Raw genomic sequence first — 22,200 nt, forward strand, 5'->3', positions numbered from 1 at the left:
TTTTTGCAACAATTTTTGGGGCATTCTAATATTCTGTCATCTTTAATTTTCGTTAATTTCATCTTGTTTGCACGAAAGTAATTTGCTAACAATCTGATCAAACACAACATCTGAAACGGAGGTATCACTCAGTGAAATTCTGCAAATATTCGAATTATTTTCAATGGCTTCCACAAAATATTGAGCTCCTTCGTCACTCACATTGGCATTGGCACTTAAATTAATATTTCTTAAAATGGTGTTTCCAGGAACTCGATACAAGGGTTTTGGTGGTTGTGGTTCTACTTCAGTTTGTGGCGGAGGCGATGGAGTTGGATTAGTTTTTGCTCCTTTGGTGTTTTTGGCTGTCGATGGAGGTGAAGTCGACTTGGGTGTTTCATACACATGACGTATAGAGTTGTTGTCCCAAGGAATGACATCCTTCTCGATACTGGAGCCCTTTGAAGGCGGTTTCGTAGAGGCAGCTGGTTTTTTCTTTTTATCATCGACGGGTGGCAATAAATGTGGTGGAAGAGCAGGGAGAATGTATGCATTCGTGTTTGGATCTTTGGGAATGTTTAAATATCCGTAAAAGCTCGTGTATGATTGTTCTCTCAATGTTAAGAATTCTTCTTCTGTGAAAATATCTTTTGCGCTCATGGATCTACAAATTTCCATCACAGTGTCGTCACCAATTCGATTCATGGCCAAGCTTATGGAGAGCAGTTTTTGATTGGTCCTCAAACTTTTAGCCAAGGCTACGCCTCCAACGTCTGTAATAGAATTTCCCCATAAATTTAAGGAGAATATTTCACCGTCGTCTTTTAACAACTCTGCAATACTGAGAGCATCGTTATCATTTAAGTTGTTTCCCCTAAGTGACAAATATTTGGCGCTTGTCATGAATAACGGAGCAAAAGGACTGGAATTGGGGCCACAATATCTTTCCAAAAGTTGTTGTATCTCCGGTCTGGTCTCGTCACCTTTTGGTTTGTCCTTTTTTACTGTCTTCTTTTTTGTCTTGTCGTTAGTGTCTTCATCTGTGTTTTCAAATTTTGGAGAAATGGAATTGAACAACTTTTGAACAGCTGGATGACGGTCCAAAAGGATTTCGTCCTTTTCTTGATTCATTGTAGTTAGAGGATTCATTTCCAAACTTAAAAATCGAAGGGTCTTCTTATGAGTGAGAGCCATTCCAAGAGCTTTGATGGCTTTCTCAGTCAGTCCGCAAGATATTAATCTAAAAATCAATGTAATCAAGAACCCGCATCCAACGAAAAACATACGTAAGTTTGACAAAATCGAAAGGTACAAATGAAATAGCTTTTGCTAAAGCAGTAATATCTATAATATCCAACCTTGGAAAAGATCGATGCACCACCACTTCGGTCTGAATTTTTGATGCATCTGATTCGTCCAAATCCGAAAAGCTTTCAACTTGCATTCTTTTTACAACATTATTTCGTTTGTCCGTTTCCGACAGCTCTTGCTTTCGTGAAACAGGTCTTGAATCAATGTTTTTGCTAAGAGGAATGCTATCATTCGTTTCATCATCATCGGAAACTCCTTGATATTCCCTAGGTGTTTGTTGTGGAGTTTTAAATTCGTGATCGTCTTCCAAAAGTGCTTGTTCTTGCTTTCCTTCAATAAAGTGATGAATTCCGTATATCAATTCCTCTTTTGGTTGTTGATCGCACATGAAAACGAAAGCCATATAATCTTTTTTCAAGTCACTTGTTGTGACATAGGTGTCTTCTTGCATTTTTTTTGTAGTTGTTGGCGGGTTGTTTTTTAATAATAAAACAATTTATTTGAATTTAAATAAACAGTATTATTCGAGCGTCACAATTCTAATAGTGCCTTCTGACAACCTCACCGTCCTCATCTTCGTCAGAGTCAGAATCTTCGGTTGATCTTCTGACAATGACTTCTTCATCAGAATCTGAACTATCCTCTTCATCATATCCATAATCATCGTCGTCATCTTCCTCACCCATATAGCTTGCAGCTCCAAAGGTACCAATTGGAACAGGACCTCCTAATTGTTTTTCGTTCTGCAAGTTTCGTTCTTGTAAAAATCCAGTGGTATACTCCTTCCATCCTTCAACTCCTGATAAAAACTTTGATACTTCTGTGTTTGCATCTCCTGTCTTTTTGAGTAAATTAGAAATTTCGACAAGGAAGCCCATATAACCTAAACTTGAGCCTTTTGCCTCTTGGAGTTTGGCCTTGTTCTTTTCAATGGCCTTCAAGATCTTTTGACACAATTCTGTATCTTGTAGAAGACTTAATTTCATCTCAGTGTTAGTGCCAGTCATGACAATCTTAACCATTTCAAAAACAAGAACATGTAGCATGGAATTGTATTCGTAGGTGAAGAACAAATCAATCAAAACTCCCATAACGCCTAGAGAAACCAATTCCTTTTGATAATCAGGATTGTTTTGTGTAACTTTGAAAATTGTAAGCAAGTGTTCAACCACCTTCAATCTAGTCTCACCTAGTGGCGGATCCAAGAGTGCATGAGAAAGCTCAAGTTTAGAAATTCTTGAAACAAACTCGGAATCATTGAGAAGAGAAAGGAATTGTTTTGTACGGGAAAGAATGGTTGGAAGAACTTTGGAAAGAATTGCTGAGTGATTAGAGTGCTTATTGGAAGTTCCTTCATCATCTTCGGAAAGTGTGTCACCATCAGAATCATCTGATTCTTCATTGGCAGATATGACCACACGAAGGAATGGTATTCCATGAACCAATATCGTTGAAGAAGTGTTTTTGAACATGATATCTAAAATAGTATTCAAATGTTGTTCAGATAACAACTCCATTGTTAACTCGTTTCCGTTGCTGTATCCCTTTTCCACAATTTGAGAGAGGAGACTAAAGACATTCCGTTGAACTTCTTCATTGTCAAGACTTTGCTCAAGTTTGGTCAAAACCAAGTTAAAGAAATTATTGTTAATAGCCCATTCTCTAACTTGTTTTCTCTTTTGTTGAAGATCTTGATCGTTTCCTCGTTGTTTCATGAGGAACAACTCACGAATACGTTGTTGTGTAGCAAAAGCTCCAAATCCGTCTTGATCAAAGCTGTCATCGGATGTCTCAAATCCTAATACCTTCAACACTAGTGTATCCATATCACACAACCCGATATGGTCTGTGAAAAAGGTCTTCAAAATGTTGAAATCTGTGGAATGTTTATCCATCAATGCATCGACAATCTCCTTGTAGTACTTTTGTAAAAGGTTGGAGACAGCCTTCACAAAGTATTGGGAGAGTGATGGATTCTTTGGTGTTCTGCTTTCATCTTTGTTTTGGAGGTATGAGAAGAGAGCGATTGTCTTTTCTTTCGATTTTACAATTGGAAGTACAATTTCTTCAATATCACAGTTAAATATTTCAGATGTGATGAATGGATATTTGTAAGTTCTTTTGAGTGTCTCTTCTTCTTCTTTTTCGAGATCAGATGAGGTAAGTGTTTGACCTGGTTGAAGATATTCTTCTTGACTGATGTATTGAATCAACTTGGCAACATTCTCATCCTTGCTCAAGAAAGCAATGACTTTGTGGTTAGCCGATTTCAGCTCTTGAATGAGAGTATCTTCGTCGAGAACCTGTTCTAGTGTGGTACTATCCTCGTTTTCAAGCATGGAATCTAGTGGTGATTGTGTATATCCAGGAACAAGATCCCAAATACTTGTGAAGGATTCATTTTCGTGCAACTCTTCTTCTTCTTCATCAAAGAATTCATCATTGTGTTCAGACATTTTTATGTACAGTGATGGTGGTTGTTGTTGTAGGTTCCGTATGACAAAAGTGTTTTCCAATCAATCAAAATATATAAATAATATATTTGGGATGGATAATATTAAATGGAATAGGCTCGTTGATTCGATGATGATAGTGTATACAATCACTGTGTGATGACGAGGATGATGAGAACAGGTGGTTTGTTTTTGAGCACCAACAACAACGATACCTACACAAAAAAAAGTGGCCTATTTTTTTCAGGATCGTTACAAAGAGAAAGTGGCGCTTGACAGCGAAAAAGCTCGTTGATTGCTGCTATCATTGACGGATGAGCTTTTTCAGTTATTTTCCCTTTCATACAAGGTGAATCCTGCGCTTTGCAATCAGCAAAAAAAACTTAAAATTATTTGGTGATAGTCGGGATTGAACCGACGACCAATGGCTTATTAGACCAACGCTCTACCGACTGAGCTATATCACCTTCACATAAAAGTTCATCATGTTGGTAAAATATTCATCACTTCTCTGATTAGTTTTTTGAATTTTGTATCAAAATAGCGCTTGCACCTCAGAAAAAATGTTAAAGTCAACTTCTGTTCTGACTCGCTCTAAAATATTAACCACAACATCATCATGCATCCGAACTTTATTAAAATATAATTATTTTCAAACAAGAGAAAATAGAAGATTTGTTTTACCGGGACCAAAATCTCTTGACCAAATTGTGAAAGTACCGTTGTTGGAGAGAGAAACACCTGAAGCAATTACTCAAATATGGAAAGATCATCACGAAATGAACCCGTTAATTCTAGCAGAAACAGTCCCATATACACAATATCAAGTTCTCAAACACCGTTCAAAAGATTGTCCAATGTTTGTCTTACCTGTGTTTAAAAACATTGGATTTCAAACTGTTGTTTTGCAATTTCAGACCGAACATGTTTTATTTACATCAATGAGAGAATTCAAAGCAAAGGGAGAATGGGCATCTCCTCAAATGTCTTTAACCCATTTTACTGAATTTGCTCAAACAAAAGGAATTGTGCTAATGAGAGGAGAAACAAACGATACACACATTAATAAGGCTGAAGGAAGAGATCTTGCACGATTTATGTACAAATTTTACCTTGATGACAATCTTTATCATACATTCGTAGAAGTTTTTAACAAGGAGCCATCAAGATTTAATTTTGAAGAGCTCATCAATGCAGTCAAAGCACTCAAACCACCAAAACCAAGGCACAATCCGCTTGTCCCTCCTCCTAAAATGAAGTAAGAATAAAGAGTTGGGTAGTTGTGTTGATGGCTCAAATGGATCAAGCGAAAGCAATAATTGATGGGCTTTGTGGTCATAGTAAATGGTGATGGTTGGCCATGTAGATCAAGCAACGCCTCAGTTGACTACGACAAAAAATATGAGCAAACCATCAAATAGAATTGAGGCTTTCAAGAAGAGAGTTAAGGGAACTCGATCAGGCCTTCCTGAAGAGGCCTCTGAACCCAGCAATTTAGAGGAGCTTTCTTCCCAACGAGGAATTCATGATGACTCGTTGATAGAAGGTATAGCCTTGAACGCGAACGTTGGGGAGATGAAACTGAATCTTACCGAGTCTTCGTCAAAGAAGAGAAAGAAAGCCACAAGCGATATTTCTTCTTCGTCTAAAAAGAAGAAAAAGAAAAAGCAAAAAGACTATGACAAGGATCCGAGCGATGATTTTGAATTGGAATCCAAGAAAGAGCAGAAGCAAAAGAGAAAATCGTTACAAGATATTACAAATGTAGGTTTTTCAAGAATGGGTATTGAATCACTCAGTAATTTGATAGTTCATTCAAGAGAAGTCTCTTCTCATGAAGAAAGGAAGGTCGTCGAAACTCGTGTCCAATCAAACCAACAGAAGCAACACTTCCACCACCGACGAAAATGAAGAACCAACACAAGACCTCGAGTCTGTTCGAATCGAGCAAGCGTCGTCATCCTCTCAGGTAGTGGAACAGAAGCGAGCAAAAGAGAAAACCACGAAATCGTCCAAGTATAAACAGCTGTTGCAACAAGAACTATTGACTCAATCTAAGAAAAAGTAAGTGGAGTAATATCCTAATCAATATCTTGAACTCTCATACGCTTGTCTAGATCTTACAAAACACAGTACGAACAGTTCGTGACTGAAGAAGTAGGAAAAATTAGCGAGGAAATTGTTTCCTCCTCGCTCAAAATGTATGGATCAAACCAGATGGAATTGCTGGATTTATCAATGCATGACAGTCTCAACGACAGCTATAAAGCTGTATCCATAGTGGACAGTTTAACGTCACAATTAGTGGAAAGGTCTCCAATTCATGCTCGGTCACCATCTGCACAAGACATCGCTTACGATCAAACAAAGACAGTTCTAAAGGATAATTCTCCGTTGTTGGGTCTTGCCGAAGACAGTTTTACTCTCCCCAAGTTTGATAAGGTGGTGTCTAATCCTTCCTCAAGCAACAATGACGATTCACTGAACCTTGGGGACTTATCTGGAAGTCCCTTCTCGCTAAGGTACAATGTATTCTTCAAGGACTGACTCTTTTCAACACCATCCCTTCAACAGGTGTTGATTAGGGGAGCGAGATTTTGTGATTAAACAAATGTTTCACCTCAAAAAAATTTTCCCGCGAGCCACCCTCCGTAGATCCATCGAACTGATAGCATCAGTTCAATAGCATTGAAGCGAAATTGAGTTTTTAAAATCAATTATGCTTGAGCTTCCATCGCATAAAGAAGGAAAGGAATACCAAATTCCTATTAAAAAACCTTCAGCCAAGAATGATTCATCTGGAATATTCAATACTCTTATAAATCCGACGCAGAGTTCCTCGCACCATGTAAAGCGTAGAGACCCTCAAAAGAATAAGGACACGCTCTCAAGTCTTCTAAGAAATTCATCTGAACAAATTCGGAATGTACCAAGCTACGACAGCAATATTGATCTTTGTCCAACAGCCTTCAATGGTCCCGTGTTCGTAAGTAACTTGATCTTGACAATCAAACCAGAACGTTTTTTCTCCCATCTAGATACACGCAACGAAAAAACACATCGAAGAACCAAAACCGAAAGAAGAGAAACAACACAGAAGAAAAATAGTAACTCCGATATGGGCTAGAGGTCAGTCAATCGATTTTGAGACAGCTGGGAAAATAACTTCAAAAGAAAAACCTTTATTTAGTAAGAAAATTGTTCATAACCCAACTCAAACAACCATTGAGCAAGATCAACAAGCACTACGTTCAGGAAAAGCAAGGGTAAACCCCATCATGGATCCGGATATAGCAGGAGCCTCTTCAAAACATATCAATTCCAAACCAGAGAGGAAAAAAATACTAATTGAAAATAGAGAAGCAAAGGAATACGAAATTCGAGACACAAAGAAACGAATTCCAAGCCCCAAATACGTAGGAGTTTCAAAGGCAGAGCCAATAAGAGGAGGCGGGTTTATACCAGAAAACGCCAAGCCAACCATTAAGGTGTCTGTGGATGCCAAACCTAAGGATAACAAGGAAGTACTTACCTACGCATTTTGTAAGTTTTATTTCTCTATTTTTGATCAATGGTTATTACTGATCATGACATTACTCTAGTCAAAGAAAGAGAGAAAGTCAAAAATGTAGCCAAGCAAGACTCTGAAGAAAGAAATGCATATGAGAAGATAATTAAGGAATGCATCTCAAAACAGCACGCAGAAAATACTACGATATACAACTACTTGAGGGCAAAACGGTGCTCTACGAGTTTGGCTCTCACACAACATCTCTATGATAAGAAAGATTAAATTTTGTATGGTGGTAAATTCGTGTATGTTTGAGGTGCAAATGATGGAGTTGTGATGTATAAAGTATTGGATCGCAGTCTAACAGTGACTGTACCCAAATAAGCACCTCTAGGAACACCAGCTTTCACATCTGCCATGATTCCAACCTCTCTGGCAATGCGCATATACTCATCACTAGTGCTATATTCCAATCTAATTTTCTCATTTTCTCTTGCTCCAATTTCATTGAACTTGATTAATGTAGATGATTTAACTTCCTTAATAAACTCTTCATCATAGTTACTTTTCACAAGTGAGTTGATGTCAATCTTGTTCCAATCCACAGATTCTGTGTTAAGAACAATATCAGACAAATAATTTGCAAATTGGTTCGAACTTGCTCCTCCTTTGAATCCAAATGTATAGGTCCTAGATATTTCAGGACGAACACAAGCTCTTCCCTTTCTATTGACACCTTCTCTAATCCAGTCATCCCAAAATCCAAGTGGCCATTTTGGCCCAAAATCATCTTCCCACAATTTTCGTCTCATCATCCATCCTAGGCCAGGAAAGAAATCACTTCTATAGAACTTAGCAGGATCTTTTACAAATCCTTTCATACCATTATCATTCCATGCAGAAATGCAAAATAAAGATGTATCCATATTCAACAAAGGTGACATGTATGTAAAATACTCGAAGAAGTCGGGAGCAACTCTTAAATCTTCCTCCATGATTATAATTCGATCGTAATTTACGTCTTCTGCAAATACATGATCAATTCCAAATTTATAATGTTGAGCAATAGAGTAGTAGGCTACAACATTTGAAACTTTGTCTGGAATAATGACATTTCTCTCTCTTTGGAAATGTTTTTTAATTTTATCTCCAAAGCTGTCGACAGTTTCCTTTACTTTTTCGTCAAACCCATCTTGTGACACATAAATATGGAAACCTTTGTTTGGGATATATCTGTGGTCGTTGAAATCAGCCATTAATAAATGAAAAAATCGAACATAAATTGATATGAATTGTACAACCCTCCAAGGAATGAAATCTTACCTAAGTAACGTTTCAATACACTCTCTCAAATATTCAGCTCGTTGATAGGTAAAAATAACGATCGGAATCACGTTTGATGAATCAGACAATGCAGGTTGTTGTACTGTAGGGTTTTCAGTTTTAAATTTGTTGTCTTTGTTTGTTACTTGTTCCTCACGTGTAGATCTGCTATCCCGATTGTTTTCGGACTGAATTTGCAGTCTCTTCTTGTCGGAAGTAGTTATGGATGACAATAAAAAATAATAATATCCACAATAGAGAAAGAACAACAGCCACAACAACAATAGAAACGTTCGGAACTTGGTTTTGAACAGAAGAGACTTGATGTCGAGAGTGGATCGTTTCGAAAAGTCTCTGGACAGGTGCATTTTTTGTATTTGAAAATTGTGGGTAGCAAATGTCAGCGATCATTCGGCAATTCGACAGCAAGTAATTAGCTCAAATTTGAAATTATTAGTTTGGGAAGTGATTTATTCTTGAACGTTCTTGAGTTTTTCGATGAGCTTGGCCTTCTTTGATTCGACTCTTTGCTTTCTTGACTTGAGGTCCAACTTCTCTCTGTTGAAACGCTTTTGAACAGCTGGAGCAGTCTTGGTGCTCTTGACGGCATCTGGATTCTTTCTGATAGCAGCATGCAATTGCTTGTACTTGGATTCAATGTTCTCAGCAGTAATTCCATTCTTAATGAAAAGTGAGAAACGGGCCTTGAATTCCTCCTCGTTGGATCCCTTCAATTCCTTCATGTACTTTCCGACGTGGATACCATAAATTCTTTCACGGTGGACGGTAGCATTGTAGGACTCATCTTCCTTATTGAAACCTGGGAATCTTTGATTGCTGTGTGGAATATACAAACCACCATCACAAGCTCCCTTCAAAGCACCGAAAACACGGTTACCAGTGGTTGTTCTAACCAAACCAACATCGAGGTAAGCCTTGAATGGTCTTGGAGCACCTTCAGCTTGTTCGACCAAGAAGACTGAACCATCAGTTTCAGTCTTACCAGCATATCTGGTATCCAAACCAACCTTCTTCAACAATCTTCTGGCGAGCAAGAGACCTGTAGCATAGGCAGCAGCATAGTTGGTGTGACCCACTGGCATGCCATATCTGGTGAGTTCGTGAGCATAGGCAGAGCAAACGACTTCATCTCCCTTCAATTTAGCAGCAACAATTTGGCAGATGATATCCTTGTTGGTAACTCTGACAACGAATCTGTACTTTGGTGTGTTGTACTTGGTCTTGTCTTGAGTGATCAACTTTTGTCTGGCTCTGTAGTCAGTCTTTCCTTCTCTTCTACGACGGAACTTGACTTGATATCTCTTGAAGTAAGCCTTGGTTTTTTGGATTTTAACAAAGACCATGGTGTCTAATATGTGATATATTCAAATGTACAAGTTAGGGATGATTATTGATGAATGTTTTTTTCAAACTGAAAATACATACATTGGTTGTGGCGTTATTTTTTTCGACGAAATTTTTCAAAAATGCACACTCATATTTTACAATGAAAGTTTTGTGGGGAGGTTGTGCATGGTCGACCCATCAAATCCTGCCCCTGTCCACAGTTTTCAAAAAAATGTTACAAGCCAATTGAAGCATAAAACATGGAGATGATAATCACAAAGATTTTCAAGAGAAAATCAATGTGCAGCACATTCCATCATTTTGTGTCGACGTGATATACCAAGCGGTTGAAAATAGGCTCAGTATTCATCATCATCAAATGGTACACGTTCCGAAGGAGTTGCAGAAACCCAACCCGCCATTCAAATTTAAAAAAATTAGAAAATGCGAAATCTCTCTTCAGGGTTGTCCCTCAATGACAGCTTATCATCGGTGAACACGATTTCAAAAGTAAGTGTAGGCTTGAGCATGAACACTTATATCTGCTCTCATCCTTCATTTAAGATTGTTGATGGTGGAACTTCAGTATTGGAGAAAGTCATGAAGAAATCCAGTTCAAAGAGAGTACAATCTTCATCGTCGGAGAATCGAGAGAATATCAAGGTAGCAATTAGAGTGAGACCACAGCTTGATTATGAGAAAGATCATGAAGAATCAATATCAGTTGTAGATGTAAGTACGGAATGAGAGCAACTGCCAAGCATGAAATCAACCTTAAACTAAAGGAGAGTACTGTTGTAATAAGAAAGGGAAAATCAAGATCTGAAATGTTTTTTGATAGAGTATTCCCCAAAGAAACAACTCAGCAAGAGCTATATGACGTTGTAAAAGGTATGTTTGTAATCAAGTTCGTATCGTATACATCATGATTTCGAATAGACACAATTGATGCAGTGACACAAGGATATAACGGAACAATTTTTGCTTAGTAAGTGTCCACGACCTCAATTTCATCATTCTAGAGCTTTCTTGCTTTAGTGGCCAAACAGGTACTGGAAAAACATTTACGTATGTACATGTGAAGAGCTTTTACATTTACGAAACCTGTTGACCTTTTTGTTTAGAATGATGGGCATTGATTTTAGCTCTGAAGACCTATCAGGCGATGATGCTATGGTATGTATTTGATTGACTCCACAGCGACAACAAATTTATTTCATGACAGAGAAAAATAACCATGCAAGAAAATAGAGGAATAATACCAAGATCAGTGGAGCACATTTTATCAACAATAAGGAAAACAAAAAAGACAACAAGGTACAGAGTATATTGCTCTTACCTTGAAATTTATAATGAAAAGATTTTTGATTTGCTTAACTATAATGACAAAATTAGTCACTTAGATATTCGAGAGGATAGAAAGAAAGGTGTCTATGTTCAAGATTTGACTACAGTTTGTGTAACAAAAGAAGAAGAGATTTTTGCATTGATGGAACGAGGTGCAAAAAACAGGAGTATGGCGTCGACTGATATGAACGAGCGATCGTCAAGATCTCACACCATTTTTCAAATGTTCATTGAACAAGAACCTTTGAACCCATCAAGTCCAGAGGAGGCCATTGTAAAAGTTTCAAAGCTTAATTTAGTCGATTTGGCTGGTAGTGTAAGTATTGATTGCGGGTCTGGGATTGTTATTGAGCATAGTAATGTGTAGGAAAAATGGAATACAATTTACTCATCAAAAATGGGAGAAAAACGGATTCAAGAGTTGACATCAATTAATCAAAGCTTATCCACCTTGGGAAATTGTATTTCTGCTCTTATGCAATCGAATAGAAGTCATATTCCTTTCAGAGATTCAAAACTAACAAGATTGTTGCAGGATTCGCTTGGAGGAAATACCAAAACAGTGTTTGTTGCGACAGTTTCGTCATCCGTTCTCGCATACGATGAATCTCATTCTACTTTAAAATTTGCAGACCGAGCAAAGAGGGTCGAGCTCAATGCAAAGGTTAATGAGGTGGTTGACGACTCTGTCCTTATAAGACGATACGAAAAAGAGATAGAGAGATTACGACAAAGCGTTGAACAACATTCAAAGGCTTCATCTGTAAGTATGGCTCAATAATTGTTAGCTAAAGACTAACAAACAAAGAGAGTGAAAAGCCTGATAGAGGAAAACTCCAAACTCAGAGAGGAGAATAAGCAGCTTCGTGATTTTATTAATAACCATGGAATTGGGTCTATACCTTCATTGGGTTCTGTTGATGTCAATATACATGCAAGAATGCACAAGAAACTGGAGGCTTTAGAGGAAATTGAAAAGGATCAAAAAGGAAGAGAAAAAGAGCTAGAAGAGTATCACAACTGGCTTCACTCTATTCCTGTTAAATATGAAGGTGAAGAGTACAGTCTAGATATTAAGGAGAGACTGAAGCTTATGGAAACATCTGTGAAAATGCAGTCTCAAGAACTTGAAAGGACGAAGATGCTATTTTTGAGAGACATTAAGATTGTTAAAGACGAATTAGACGAAAAAACGACAGAGCTGCAGCACCTACACATGCAACTTAAAGAAAGAGAGGAGAGACTAAAACAACTGGAGGAGAGCAAAGCTGTTGAAGTCCAAGACAACACCAAACTAACCCACCTAAGACAGGGAGCCATACCGAAGGCAAAGCAGAGATTAAAATCCAACTTGTTCATGAATTCGGTAAGAAGAGCGAGGAAACTCATAGAAACTTAACTTTTGGAATTTCCTCGTTCCGTGAGAGCTTAATAGAGATGATGCAAGAGTATTTAAACGAAACTCTTCGTGACTCAGAATATTTACATGTAATTGTAGAAGAATCAAAGGGATTGATTGAAGGATGTACGGAGGCTTTGGAGGAAACAATTCGAGATTCTCAAAATGAGTTTATTGAACAAACAAGACAATTCATAGAGAAACTATGTACTTCTATAGGTGATGGACCTGCCGCATCAGTCACAGAAAAGGAAAGCTCAAATGATTCATTGAACGATACTTCAGAATTCATCAAAAACTGTATTCTTGATTCTGCAAACCATCAAGGTACGTTTTTCATTCATTGCTTGATCTTACATCTATGTCAGACGACCCTTATTGGAAGAACATTTGTGATCGCATTTCGGAGCTTAGAAACGTAGAAGGAAAACTTTTTAGTACTTTAAATCAATCTAAAAACAATTTACAAAGGTTTTTACAAATCTTGTCAAAGCTTGACAAGGCTTCTCCAGAAGAATTCGAGTTTTACAAGTCCTATATCAATGATGCTGTTTCCCAAATTTCAAAGAATATTGACGATTTTATGAAACAGTCGTTTTTATCAAGTCATGTTGAGTCTTCGTACTTGTCAATAAAGAGATGAATGACTAATCGTAACCACCTTCAAAGGATTAACGTGTATTTCCACTTAAGATGGTTCGTGTATCAAGCTTAACTCGTTGGTTTTCTAGGTTTTCAAAATAAAAGTGTCCAAGCTTTGAATTTGCTGAAGGAGCATTCAGGGAGCCAAATGATTTAAACAATACGGGCGCTTTTTTGGAAATATTTTGGTTGTGGAATATCAACACTTCTGATTTACCTCCAGTATAAGATGCTCCATAGGGCCAACTATAGGACAGCTCCTTCAATCCATATAAATGATGGTTGTCATGTTGAGCAAAAAAGCTTTGGTCAAATGCCTCAGCAAAGGGAGCAGCATCACAGATATGAATGCTCTCTATTTCTATTGGTGGAACTTCAATTGGTTTATCCTCTGATTTCTCTTCTACAGATTCTGGAGCTTTTTCTGGCTCATCTTCAAGTGGAGGTTCTCCCTTCTTTGCTCTTTCCTCATTAATTTTCTGTCTCTTTTGTCTTTGAAGTTTTTCTTCCTTTTCCTTCTTTTGTTTGGCTTCCATTTCACGCTTCGTTTTTTCTCTTAGTCGTCGAATTTCTGCTATATGTCGTTCATCTAAAAGTAATGCTACTTTCATTACAGCTACTGAACCTGTTTCCTTATTAACAACTGGAAAGAAGTAATAAATCCTGGACTCTTTGAAAAAAACTTGAAAGTCAATCCAAGATGCAATACTATTCAAAATTTCTAATTCTTCAATAGAGTTCATAAAACTTAAAGACTTACTCTTTGGACAAAATATAAAGCCTATGGACTATGTGTTCAATCCAATTTGGGCCTAACAATTTGATGGACTTGACAGAATCAAAGTCTCCAAAAATTTGTTTTAAGGTATGTATTTGTTCTGGAGAAAATTGTGCACTGTCTAAAATTTTAAAGCCTTCCTCCATTGAAAAAATAGCGTTTTTTAACACAGATGCATCATTATTCATGTGTAAAGTTTCTATCATTTCTGAAAAAACGGCAAGATTTTGAACTTCTAGCATTGTTCGATAAAGAGCGAGAGTAATTAATCCACCAATTGATGCAATTATTGCTGCAATAATTAAAGCAATTCTCTTTCTCTTTTTTCTCTTAATTTCTTCCTCTGTTAACGGTCGTTCTTCCATAGTATTTGATGATTGTTGATCCTTTCCTTCTGTTTTACTTGATGAATCATTAGGCTCCGAGGATGTTGTTGATGCTGTATTGCTGGTATTTGTGCTCTTTAATAAATAATTAATATGGAATTCTCTCATAATGCTTCCACTATCCAAAATATTCTTCATAGTCATGTGTTCAGCTCCGACAGATGTTGTTGGAATAGAAACTCTTCTCATTAACATTTCGAAAGCATACATTCCCTTCTTGTCATGATGGGTACTTAGCCTTCCAGCTAGCAGCCTGATGAGTTGCTTTTTCATTTTTTTATTTTTTCAATCAAAATAAAAATGCTGTCCAACAAGTCTTCATCATTCGTATCGGAAAATACAAGCGATTCATCTTTTTATAAGGAGAGAGAAGAAAGTTATCGAGATGAAACAAGAGGAAATGTTACAAAACATACATTTAATGTGGATTTAACAAAGGAATGTCCCAAACTGGAGGAAACATACAAGTCTTGTTTTAATGATTGGTATACGAATGTGTTTTTGAAAGGAAAGGGATTAGAGAATGGGTGTAGAAACGAATGGGAGGATGTAAAAGCATGTATGATGGTAGGTGTGAATTATTAATTCTGATGATGTGCAATTTTAAATATTGCTGTTTCTGACTTGTTCCAAAACATTCAGATTCTGGTGAATGAAAAGTCTCTCGAAATCTCTGTTGAAAAAGGAGAAAAAGAAACGGAATGGAAAATTAAGAATTTTGATGAGTGAAACGATTGAATTTCATTTATATTATTACTCTCTCTTACAAGACGAGTTTCCATTCGCACCATCGTCTTTTTCTACATGTAATTGAGTGCCCATTTCCTTTGCCAGGTCTTTCATGGATATTGTTCCTGAACCTCGTCTTGCAGGTCTATTGAATTGGCATGTTCAAAACTTGGTTAGTGAAACGATATATTTAAAACTTACTTTGGTTGACTTTCATCTTTTTTCCATCCAATCATGTGAATGACTTCAAACGTGGCTGGTACACCCTTTTCTTCTCTGAACATGTGGTCATAAATAGCTGCAGCTCCAATAATTGTTTCTCTAGATAATATTGTTCGTCTTTTGATCAAGGCATTGTTTTCTCCCATTCCCTGTAAATGATGCATAAGTGTGAATGGATCAGGATAGTATACCTTAATAGTTTCTGCGTCCACAGTTGGCAAATTCAAACCTGATCTTGTCACAATATTTCCAACATCCTCAATAGAGCTCAAAGGAGACACATGTGGTGAGACACCTCCTTCTCTTTCTTGCTCAGACAGCACAAAGCAAGTTCTCAATTCAGATAATGTATTTCCTCCAAGCATTGCACCAATGAATACACCATCTGGTTTTAGAACTCTCTCAATTTCTTTTAGTAGGCCTGGCAAATCATTGACCCAATGTAAATAAAATCCTGAAATTACACAATCCAATGAGTTATCGTCGAACGGTAGAGTGGCTCCGTCCTCATCAAAATGTAGTTTTTCAATCTTCTTAATAGTATTTCCTTTGATTAAACTCAATTCATCATGAGAAGGTATTTTAATATTGTCCAAAAGTACTTGGGATTGATCACATAATATATAATGTTCAATATTTTGAAAATGCATAACAGGAAGGTCAAGGTCTACTCCACTAAACCCTGAGGACCCTTGGGTCTTTTGTTTTTTAGCTTGAGCTATTGCGCTCTCACGCTCCTCAGGATGTAAAAAGTCAAGAATAGTCTTGTGTAAAATTCTATTAATGATAAATCCCTTTCCACAACCAATTTCGCATACTTTCGGTAATGTTTTTGAGAAATACTAATAATACTTTCAAAATGATTTTTTACAAAGAATTTCTAGAAAACATACGCTCATTCTATCCACAATTCCATCTGCAATGACATTTTTCACATAATCATATTGACCCAACTCTCCATCCGAGCTACATTTAAAAGAATATTCTTTATGTTTTTTTACTTGCTCTCGATCAAATACTTTTCTTTTTGATATTAATCGAGCAAGCAGTGATGATCCATCTGTTTCAGAATAATTTACCAGAGTTAAAAACACCTACAATTTGGGTTGAGCCCTTTGATGAACATTCCGAGTACTCGAATATAAATAATTCTTTTCAAAATAACATGATTTTGTTCCGTGGATGGTATAGCTGGATGATGAAAAGCATAACCTCTTGGGCCGAAGTTGTGCATGGCGAGAGAGTTTCTTCATTTTTTGTAAAACGTTGTCAAGAGTTTAGACCTCTCATTCACTTGATCTTCGAATTCTAGGAATAACCATGCCAATTCGATATTGAAAGTAATGATAATTTGAAATTTTAAACATAAATGATCTCGATGAGAACAAGAAGTTATCCTGAGTACGTAAAAGATTATAAAAAATCAAAAAAGCGTCTCATATCCAGCAAACAATTCTACTCCATAAAAGTCCTAATTATGTTTTCCTCTATTTCCATATTTATCAAATTTCCTTTTCGTTACTAATCCATTTGTAGTGTTGTCGTCATCTTTACAACAACACGCACGACACTCAAGTGTTCATCCACCATGTTGAATCCTTTTAAAACCCATCCTTTCATTCAACTGGAATTTACCAACAAGAAAAAATTTTTAAGTTTTGTTTAACCTAACTCTCCATCTCCAAAAAACCATCTCTACACATTCGACACACCATCAACATGGGCTTTTTCAACCTTTCCACATCAACAGTGACTCCGTCCACTAAAACTGAGAAGAAGAATAGATCCTTCTTTACAAGTTTCATGGACACAAGTCCTCAACTTCATCACCACGAGCATCGACGAAAGAGTAATCCCAAATCCGTTGCTCAAAAGTGCGTACATGAAGAATATTTGAGCAGTGCTGTAGGAGGAGGCAAGTCCTCATCCGAACCAAGCGATACCCTCAATACTAGTAATGAAAAATCAGTCAATGTTACTCATCATGTTCCCTCTTCCACTCATGACACAACACATCAAAAGATTGCAATGGAAAAGTCATACAATATTTCATCGCTAGAATCTTATACTTTTGGTTCCAAGAAAAAGAAAAAGACCTTTTCCATGTCTTATATGAAATGTTGTCCTTTTGATGATGTGAGTGCTTTAATTGATGTTGATAAATTTGAGAAGAAGAGTGGACCATCTTCATCGAGCGTAAAGAATGCAGGACCTCCAACTACAACTCGAACGGTTTCGTCAGCTCTTGCTGCCAATGCAATGGGTGGACAACCTGCAACGGTTCACATGGAACAACCAACGCAGCAGTCCGAAGTGCCATCACATGATAAGGTTTTGTTTTCTTCCTCAATTTTGCTCTCGAACCCGAATGAGGAAAACCCTCAGCAACAAGAATCATCTGGTGCTGCCAATCAAAAGCTCGATGCAAAGGGAAATAAGATGGAAACAGACTAAACACGTCCCAACTGTAAATGTCTAACTTCAATAAACAACACACAAGATAACAAAATCATACCTCGTTCAACTAGTTGGAATTTTTGTTTTTGGAATAATACCAAATTTTCAAAAGTCAAGGTCCAAGAGGAATTTTTATTTCTTACGTCTCAAGTTGGCAACGAAACCTTGTTTGACTGCACTGACAGTTCTTGAGGCCAAGCAGTTTGCACAGTGAATGGAGTAGAGACGGGTAGTTGGATCACGGTTGAGCCTAGTGTCCAAACTATTGCAAATCTTACAAACGACATATTCAGTAATGTACTTTCTCAATAAATTCTCAATATCCTTGCTCTTGAAGGCACCACGAATAACCAATCTATTACTACCGTCAAGGTTACCGGTTGTACCTAATTCTGCAAATAAGTAATCCAAAACGTGTTGTTCTGCACGGTGTAAGTTTGCACAAATTTCGGTAAAGTTAATCAAAACTGTCTTCTTAGGACCATCTCTGGCGACTTGAGGAGTCTTAACTTTGATAGGCTTTCTCTTTCCTCCTCCCAATTCAGGATTGTTCTTCTTCAATGTATCAAAGATACGTTCCAAAAGTTCTGGATACTTGTAATTACGATCTGACTTGTTCCAAGCTTGTGGACCATGATCATCATCCTTGGCAAGGAGAGAGGCCAAATCTCTGTCTGAACCTTGGAGTTCGGCAGATTCCTCTCTATCCTCGCTCCAGTAAGAGCCACCAGTGCTTTGTGATTGTTGTTTCTTATTCATGATTTGAATAACCTCTGCACTCTTCTTGGTCTTTAACAAATCTACAATTTCGTTAATATTTTCGTCCTCTTCAACGTTAACATCGATGGAAGGAAGAGGCATTTCCTCTTTGACCTTTTCCAATGCTTGTTTGAAGAGTTGAGCCTGTACATATTATCAACAAATCATATCCGTACATGTCGACGAGTTTCAAAAGTATTAATAGTACAACAACAACAGGATAAGTTTTTACGATTTGTTGTGATAATTGATACAACACTTACCGCATCCTTCAAAATAAGTTGTAACTCTTCAGATGATTCGGTCTTTTCTTCGGAGGTTGATGTTTTCTTTGTCTTCTTTTCAGGTTTGTCTGAGGAAGAAGAGGTTGTCTTCTTCTTTGGCTTTTTCAAATCAAGGCCGAGAGCCTTTTCGTCAACCACAGTACTCATTTTTTAAATTTTTTAATTCAATATTACATAAAAACTCGCAGTGTTTTATTAATTGCAAGTTAAATTCAATTTCGCTCTGCACATTATATTATTATTAGATGATTTTATGCAACTGGATTTCATCATACTGATTTCTATTGTTAACACATGATGATGACTTTCAAAAATTGAATTAGTTGCAAGAAGCAAAAAATGGCGACCTGTATGTATGATGACGGAACAGTAGTAGTGATGAAACCATCTCATAAAAGAACAAAATGATAGAAGATAGAATGAAAAAGAACTCGGAAGAACCAACAGTCTCGGAATTCAAAAAAAAAATCATACAAACGATCATTTCATCACAAAGATGCCTTCTTTTGAGACTGCTTCCGAACTCTATCAACAGGGTAACGATTTATTTGTGGACGAGGAATATGAAGCGGCCCTAGCCAAGTATTCAGCAGCTATTGATATGGAAGAAAAAGTCGAATATTTTGAAAAGAGATCTGCTTGTAATTATCAGCTCGGAAGACACAAAGCTTCAGTTGCAGATGCCGAAAAAGCCATTGCTTTGTCTTCCAATACTTCATTTAACGGATTCTTGAGGAAGGGTATGGCCTGCTTTGAGATGGAGCAATTCGATAAAGCTTTAGAAGCTTTTGAAAAGGCCACCTCCCTCAAACCTGAGGATTCAAAGGTCAAAACATGGCTCCGAAAAGCCAAAGCCGAAGTGGAAAGTGCAAAGACCTCAAATACAGTATCATCAACAACAACAGCTACTGGTACAACATCATCTGCTTCCTCTCCATCCAACACTCTTGCAGTGACTCCTCACAAGAATAAGATTAAATGGAATTTTTTCCAAATGGGAGAGTATGCAGTTGTAAGCGTATTGGGATTACAGCCTGTCAGCAAAGAAAATAGACATATCGAAATTCAACCAAGCAAATTGATTCTCTCTTTTAACTTACCTCCTCAAGAAGGAGTACCATCTACTCTAAATGAAGAAGATTTAACAAAATGGGAGAGAACATTTTCACTTTTTGATGATGTTATTCCTTCAGAATCATCTATGATTCATTTACCATCCAAGGTAGAAATTAAATTGAAGAAAACACATGCATCTATTGATTGGCCATCATTGGAGCCAGTTGAAAACGCAAACAAATTCGACCCTCAATTCCAGTCGTCCAGCGTCTTTGTGTCACAAGTAGATCCAAAGAAATATCCAACTTCAAAGAAAACAGATTTTGACACTCTGGATAAAATTGGTAAAAAAGAAGAGGAAGAGGAAAAGCCTGAAGGTGATGCTGCTTTACAAAAACTTTTCCAACAAATATATTCTCAGGGAGACGAAGAAACCAGAAGAGCCATGATGAAGAGCTTCCAAGAGAGTGGAGGTACTGTTTTATCCACCAATTGGAAGGAAGTGGGATCAAAGAAGGTTAAAGGAGAAGCACCACAAGGCATGGAAATGAAGTATTGGAATGAAGAAAAATAAAGTGTAACAACATAAGCAAATCAACAATCAAATTACCTTAATTTTTTGTGAAAGGGTTTGGAGTTACAGTTGAACCTCATAATTTTATTCTATTAGCTACATATCAAATTCAAGTAATAATAAATCTCAGGCCTTGTGCTTGATGGTTTTCAATGATTGAAAAGAGGTTTTGGAAGCTTGCTTGGATGTGGCGAGTTGGACCAAGAACCACCAGCAAACTTCTTGTCTGAAGCTGATCCTTTCTTTGCTGAATTGTCCATAGGATCAAGTTTGATAACAGATCCGTCGTTGATTAAACTCGAAAGTAATTCCTCTTCAGTTAAGGATGTAGAAGATGCAGATGTACCAAGTTGGGGCATACTGTGGTGGAACGGAGGGCTTGATGGCATTGGGGCATTGGGTGTGTTGTGTTTCAAAGGTTTCAAAGAAGTATGGGGAGGTGTTTGCAATTTCTTTTCTTCCAAATCTTTAAGAACAGTGCTCTCCAAATATGCCATGTCAAAATAACGCCAAGAAGGAAACCAAGTAGGCTTCAAAAGTCCCTCTGATGGAGAATAAATTGAAACTCTTTTTCGTTCTGAGGTGTTAAAATAGGATGGAGTAAGTAAAGTATAAGTAGCGCCTGAGGTTGATTTGGTGCAATCTACGTTTGTGGAAGAATTTACATTGGAAATGATTTTGGTACTTGGTGATGCCTTACTGACCGTAGATGAGGATTGAGGAAAGGCATTTGAAGATGTTGACACAGATGACTTGTTCGTACTGATATTGGTATCGTTTGAAGATGAGGCACGTGCTGATGAGGGGCTTTTCTTCAATACAGATCTCAGAGCAGTGCTCGATCCTGAATTTCCACTATTGCTATTACTACTATTTGAAATGCTCTGTTTTTGAACATTGACAGGAACCATGACCTTCTTCTTTTTCTTTTTATCTCTTTGGTTTTCATCGTCTTCTCCAATATTTTCACCATTTAGATGAGATGAAGGCTTATTGTCACGGTTATTGGATTTTTCAGGTGCCATATTTTCGTCTCCACTGCTGTTGTCGTTCGATTTTGTTGTGGTGTTATAGTGCTGATAGGGAACAACCATTCTTTCGTAATTAGCAAAATGATCCTTCGTGGAGGTTCTTGACTTTTTTCCAAGGCCATTATCTGATGCTGCTGATTTGTCTGACTGTGGAGGTGATGTAACGTGTTGAGCAAAGAAATTTGGTTGCTGAGAAGAAGAAGAGGAATTATTATTGTTGTTAATGGAGGATGATGATGACGAATTCCTAGCATCAAATGTTAATTTGTCTTTGACCGTGTCCAAAGAAAGATCTTTGTATTCAAAGTAGCCATCTTTAAATTCTCGCACTCGAATTGATTTCTCTCCTTTTGGAACAAAAACGCGTTGTTGTTGTTGTGCCTGTTCGTCTGTTAGAAATAAATCTTCGTTTACGGAGTATCCACCTGTTGGTGTAGTTCCATTGTTGTTGGTTCCATCAATGAAAAAGGGAATGAGAGGTCTGCCAAATTCTCCCGCTTTCGATTTTGTTGGAGTTGTATTATTATTGGAAGAGTTGTTGTTGCTACTAGAGGAGTATTCTCCGTCGGATGAGTATGGTTGTTGATGATCCATGCTGACTATTATGATTTT

General features: G+C 37.3%; 15 protein-coding genes across 15 annotated transcripts; 7 read left to right on the forward strand and 8 right to left on the reverse strand.

Annotated features, from left to right (window-relative positions):
* Positions 1-42: 42 nt before the first annotated feature.
* Positions 43-1,741, reverse strand: C9374_006704 (uncharacterized protein; the record flags this gene model as incomplete). Its single annotated transcript, XM_044696594.1, has 2 exons — positions 43-1,219; positions 1,266-1,741. The coding sequence occupies 2 exons, from the start codon at positions 1,739-1,741 to the stop codon at positions 43-45; spliced, it is 1,653 nt and encodes a 550-aa protein (XP_044546849.1).
* An 88-nt stretch (positions 1,742-1,829) lies between these two features.
* On the reverse strand, positions 1,830-3,746 carry C9374_006705 (uncharacterized protein; the record flags this gene model as incomplete). The annotated part of the gene is made up of 1 exon (XM_044696595.1): positions 1,830-3,746. The coding sequence occupies one exon, from the start codon at positions 3,744-3,746 to the stop codon at positions 1,830-1,832; it is 1,917 nt and encodes a 638-aa protein (XP_044546850.1).
* A 560-nt stretch (positions 3,747-4,306) lies between these two features.
* C9374_006706 (uncharacterized protein) lies at positions 4,307-5,005 on the forward strand (the record flags this gene model as incomplete). Its single annotated transcript, XM_044696596.1, has 1 exon — positions 4,307-5,005. One exon carries the CDS (start codon positions 4,307-4,309, stop codon positions 5,003-5,005), a length of 699 nt encoding a protein of 232 aa, XP_044546851.1.
* A 139-nt stretch (positions 5,006-5,144) lies between these two features.
* On the forward strand, positions 5,145-6,290 carry C9374_006707 (uncharacterized protein; the record flags this gene model as incomplete). Its single annotated transcript, XM_044696597.1, has 3 exons — positions 5,145-5,507; positions 5,554-5,807; positions 5,861-6,290. 3 exons carry the CDS (start codon positions 5,145-5,147, stop codon positions 6,288-6,290), a joined length of 1,047 nt encoding a protein of 348 aa, XP_044546852.1.
* A 172-nt stretch (positions 6,291-6,462) lies between these two features.
* C9374_006708 (uncharacterized protein) lies at positions 6,463-7,345 on the forward strand (the record flags this gene model as incomplete). The annotated part of the gene is made up of 2 exons (XM_044696598.1): positions 6,463-6,729; positions 6,782-7,345. 2 exons carry the CDS (start codon positions 6,463-6,465, stop codon positions 7,343-7,345), a joined length of 831 nt encoding a protein of 276 aa, XP_044546853.1.
* Positions 7,346-7,532: 187 nt separating this feature from the next.
* C9374_006709 (uncharacterized protein) lies at positions 7,533-8,945 on the reverse strand (the record flags this gene model as incomplete). Its single annotated transcript, XM_044696599.1, has 2 exons — positions 7,533-8,487; positions 8,578-8,945. The coding sequence occupies 2 exons, from the start codon at positions 8,943-8,945 to the stop codon at positions 7,533-7,535; spliced, it is 1,323 nt and encodes a 440-aa protein (XP_044546854.1).
* A 102-nt stretch (positions 8,946-9,047) lies between these two features.
* C9374_006710 (uncharacterized protein) lies at positions 9,048-9,941 on the reverse strand (the record flags this gene model as incomplete). The annotated part of the gene is made up of 1 exon (XM_044696601.1): positions 9,048-9,941. The coding sequence occupies one exon, from the start codon at positions 9,939-9,941 to the stop codon at positions 9,048-9,050; it is 894 nt and encodes a 297-aa protein (XP_044546855.1).
* Positions 9,942-10,368: 427 nt separating this feature from the next.
* Positions 10,369-13,313, forward strand: C9374_006711 (uncharacterized protein; the record flags this gene model as incomplete). The annotated part of the gene is made up of 11 exons (XM_044696602.1): positions 10,369-10,434; positions 10,489-10,656; positions 10,710-10,815; positions 10,864-10,912; positions 10,963-10,992; positions 11,049-11,100; positions 11,150-11,587; positions 11,639-12,034; positions 12,080-12,637; positions 12,697-12,997; positions 13,039-13,313. 11 exons carry the CDS (start codon positions 10,369-10,371, stop codon positions 13,311-13,313), a joined length of 2,439 nt encoding a protein of 812 aa, XP_044546856.1.
* Positions 13,314-13,341: 28 nt separating this feature from the next.
* On the reverse strand, positions 13,342-14,686 carry C9374_006712 (uncharacterized protein; the record flags this gene model as incomplete). The annotated part of the gene is made up of 2 exons (XM_044696603.1): positions 13,342-14,020; positions 14,073-14,686. 2 exons carry the CDS (start codon positions 14,684-14,686, stop codon positions 13,342-13,344), a joined length of 1,293 nt encoding a protein of 430 aa, XP_044546857.1.
* Positions 14,687-14,776: 90 nt separating this feature from the next.
* Positions 14,777-15,205, forward strand: C9374_006713 (uncharacterized protein; the record flags this gene model as incomplete). The annotated part of the gene is made up of 2 exons (XM_044696604.1): positions 14,777-15,043; positions 15,119-15,205. The coding sequence occupies 2 exons, from the start codon at positions 14,777-14,779 to the stop codon at positions 15,203-15,205; spliced, it is 354 nt and encodes a 117-aa protein (XP_044546858.1).
* A 24-nt stretch (positions 15,206-15,229) lies between these two features.
* C9374_006714 (uncharacterized protein) lies at positions 15,230-16,680 on the reverse strand (the record flags this gene model as incomplete). Its single annotated transcript, XM_044696605.1, has 4 exons — positions 15,230-15,350; positions 15,407-16,269; positions 16,321-16,450; positions 16,526-16,680. The coding sequence occupies 4 exons, from the start codon at positions 16,678-16,680 to the stop codon at positions 15,230-15,232; spliced, it is 1,269 nt and encodes a 422-aa protein (XP_044546859.1).
* A 466-nt stretch (positions 16,681-17,146) lies between these two features.
* C9374_006715 (uncharacterized protein) lies at positions 17,147-17,881 on the forward strand (the record flags this gene model as incomplete). The annotated part of the gene is made up of 1 exon (XM_044696606.1): positions 17,147-17,881. One exon carries the CDS (start codon positions 17,147-17,149, stop codon positions 17,879-17,881), a length of 735 nt encoding a protein of 244 aa, XP_044546860.1.
* Positions 17,882-18,016: 135 nt separating this feature from the next.
* On the reverse strand, positions 18,017-19,074 carry C9374_006716 (uncharacterized protein; the record flags this gene model as incomplete). Its single annotated transcript, XM_044696607.1, has 2 exons — positions 18,017-18,787; positions 18,907-19,074. The coding sequence occupies 2 exons, from the start codon at positions 19,072-19,074 to the stop codon at positions 18,017-18,019; spliced, it is 939 nt and encodes a 312-aa protein (XP_044546861.1).
* A 349-nt stretch (positions 19,075-19,423) lies between these two features.
* Positions 19,424-20,557, forward strand: C9374_006717 (uncharacterized protein; the record flags this gene model as incomplete). The annotated part of the gene is made up of 1 exon (XM_044696608.1): positions 19,424-20,557. The coding sequence occupies one exon, from the start codon at positions 19,424-19,426 to the stop codon at positions 20,555-20,557; it is 1,134 nt and encodes a 377-aa protein (XP_044546862.1).
* A 149-nt stretch (positions 20,558-20,706) lies between these two features.
* On the reverse strand, positions 20,707-22,182 carry C9374_006718 (uncharacterized protein; the record flags this gene model as incomplete). The annotated part of the gene is made up of 1 exon (XM_044696609.1): positions 20,707-22,182. One exon carries the CDS (start codon positions 22,180-22,182, stop codon positions 20,707-20,709), a length of 1,476 nt encoding a protein of 491 aa, XP_044546863.1.
* Positions 22,183-22,200: the final 18 nt, after the last annotated feature.

The sequence above is a fragment of the Naegleria lovaniensis genome (assembly GCF_003324165.1).
Source record: "Naegleria lovaniensis strain ATCC 30569 chromosome Unknown tig028, whole genome shotgun sequence".
Lineage (NCBI taxonomy): Eukaryota > Heterolobosea > Eutetramitea > Acrasida > Naegleriidae > Naegleria > Naegleria lovaniensis.